The 2676-nt window shown below is 44.9% G+C and overlaps 1 protein-coding gene across 1 annotated transcript; it reads right to left on the bottom strand.

Moving 5' to 3' along the window:
* Positions 1–863: 863 nt before the first annotated feature.
* Positions 864–2455, bottom strand: LOC109542110 (protein-methionine sulfoxide oxidase mical3a; the record flags this gene model as incomplete). The annotated part of the gene is given in 6 exon segments (XM_019911167.2): positions 864–1069; positions 1125–1382; positions 1437–1654; positions 1713–1853; positions 1912–2155; positions 2218–2455. Coding segments are annotated over 6 exon segments (1305 nt in total), but the record flags the coding sequence as incomplete, so codon positions are not given.
* Positions 2456–2676: the final 221 nt, after the last annotated feature.

Here is a 2676-nt window from a genome sequence, read left to right as displayed (position 1 = left end):
TCTTTTCTTTAGATATTGTCCTGTTTGACCTATGTATGTGTTATCACAATTCAAACAGTCTATTTTGTAAATTACATTAGGCGTGTCTAACTTGTTAATTCTAGGTTTAAATTTTGTGAAACATTCATTTGCTAAGGTGTTTTTAGTTTTTTCTGCTATGTTGATATTATGTGGTGTGAACATATTTTTATTTTTGTGTTAATTTCCGGTATATATGGTAATGATATACAGGGTTGCTCATTAGTGCGTCAACGTGCGATATCTCAGTAAATATGAAGTTTACAAGAAAATTCGTCCAACGAAAGTTTTTCACGTTTAAAAGGTCCACATTCTAAAATTACTTTCCAATATACAGGGTGCATCATAAACGTGTGGTAGTTACTGCTAAGCTAAAAAATATGGGGTTGCATTTAAATTAGTCAAGTTAGAGCCACTTAAAGTTCTTATTTGATTAGTTTAAATTTGTGGACTCCCTGTATAAAATGGTAATTTTATCATCATTGGGATATAAAATATGGTTTCTTGTTACACTACACTACGAATTACGTTTACAGAACTTAAGTAATTCGCACGTATTTGACAGATGAAAATAATATTAGATTTTGGTAGAATTCGAATTATTTAAAGAACCTTTAGATTTAGACATTATAAATCTTATTAAAATTAACACTTATTTTGCTCAGAGAATCCAAAAATGCAATAATATATAGGGTGTTTCATTTAGAAAAGCACAACTTTGATACTTTTAGGGCTTTTGGGACATGTGCAGCCGATAGGCGTCTGTGGATTCATCAAATAATCCTTTGCAAAAAACAATAATAAATACAATGCATACAATTCTCATTTAAGTCATCGGTTTTTACCTTGTGGCTGGATCCAGAGTATAGGCTTTCCAGTCCTTGTTCAGATTATCGGGGGTAGTTTGGGCCAGTAGCCGATAAATCGACTCTCGCTCCGCCAGCACGTCCAGCGGAGTCATTTGCCCGGAGCAGTAGCTCCGGATCGCCCACGCGGCATCTAAGGAAGAGAGAAATCCGCGCGCACAGCCTGATCCGGTGGGCCAAAACGGCTGCAAAAGAACGTCTTAGTGCGGTTCAATCCAGGAAAATTAGTAGCGCGAGTACCTCAAGCAAACTGTCCCCCACCAGGATCATCAGTAGTCTAGATCCGTGGCGTTCCACGACCTTTGAGGCGTATTCTGCCGCATACATGGAGGTGAAGTCGAACATGGCCACATCCGGCTGTCCGTAGTGATTTACAGCAAATTCCAAGTGAGGCAGCTGATAGTTTGTGCTGAAATCGGCCGCCTGGCGTGCATAGTTTTGCAGCGCGTCCCGATCGACGTTCTCCGGCGCCAGCAGCTTCTCAGTATCGGACAAATCCTGCAACAAACGTTCGTCAAACCGATAATTCGCCGCTCCTGCACCGGGCCTCACCTGCTTGATCACTCCTTTCTCCAATAAACTGGCCTTCTTGGCGGTCATCACAAAGTAGTGGGTGTCGTCCTTGTAGTAGACGATATTCTCCAGGTCTATGCGGGTTTCCCCTTGCAGGTCCTTAAAGAACTTCTGGTTGAAGATGAAGGCGACGCCACTGATCTCCTCCACTCGCGCTTCCGCCTCCGACTTCTTGTTGATGAAGTTCGCGGTGATGGCTGGAAGGTGGTTGCAGTTTTAAATAAAACAAAGAGAAATGAAACAGCAGGTACGCACCAATGGCCAGTTTGCCTCTAAACTCCTTCCGCTTGAACCCTTGCAGGGTGTTGCGCTTGCCATCCGCACCAATGATGACGTCAAACTCGTACTGCGCCACCGGGTGGTTCTCCGGCTTGATTTCCGCCCTCCATCCGGTCTCTGGGGGAAAACCCAGGCGATTTAAACTCCACGCGCTTGAAAGCGCCCAAAAACTCACTCTCAGCAGCACTGGGCTCGAGCAGGTGCTCGAAGCTGACTTCCGTGTGAACTTCCACGCCCAACAGCAGAGCCACCTTAAGTAGAATGCACTGCAGCTGCCTGATGCTGATGTGATCGATCGCCCCCGCGCAGAACTTCCCGAAGAACTTCTTGGCGCCGAGCATGCGCAGATCTTCGATCACAAAGGGCCACAAGTGAAGGACGTTGTTTCGGGACAAGCGATCGCGCTTCTCTATCAGAACCTGAAACGACCATGAAACACTTGAGCATGTTGGTTGGCAGCCTGATCGCGGGGCTTCAGTACCACTTTAGCGCCCAGCAGCTGCGCCTCGATGGCGGTGCGCAGCCCGCAAGGCCCCGCCCCAATCACCAGCACTCGGGTTCCTGCGCAGATTTTCCCTTTTGCGTAGCACTTGTGGAAGGCGCGCGCGTCGAACTTTTTCCAAAGCGCTTTGGCCCTCCACGACGTGAGATTGGCCCGAAGCTTGGGGTAGAAGTGGGGGAACACGTTGGGCTTCAAGTGGAGAAACTCGCACATCGACCTGGAGCGAGGAGAATGGAAATTAGCACATTTCCCGTGGCGTCTAAGATCAGTGTTGGGCAAAAATTGATTTTTATTTAAAAAATCAAAAATCACTGATTTATTTAAATTAATCAAAAAAATCACGATTTTTTTGATTTTTATTAATTCCATTGATAAATCCGCTTAATTATGTAAGACGTAAGTAAATAACGAAACCAATAAATCCTAAACGACCACCTA

Source organism: Dendroctonus ponderosae, unplaced genomic scaffold, assembly GCF_020466585.1.
Source record: "Dendroctonus ponderosae isolate FM_Combo_2020 unplaced genomic scaffold, Dpon_F_20191213v2 Dpon_F_20191213_11, whole genome shotgun sequence".
NCBI classification, from domain to species: Eukaryota; Metazoa; Arthropoda; class Insecta; order Coleoptera; family Curculionidae; genus Dendroctonus; species Dendroctonus ponderosae.
This window is presented reverse-complemented; position numbering and strand designations above follow the sequence as displayed.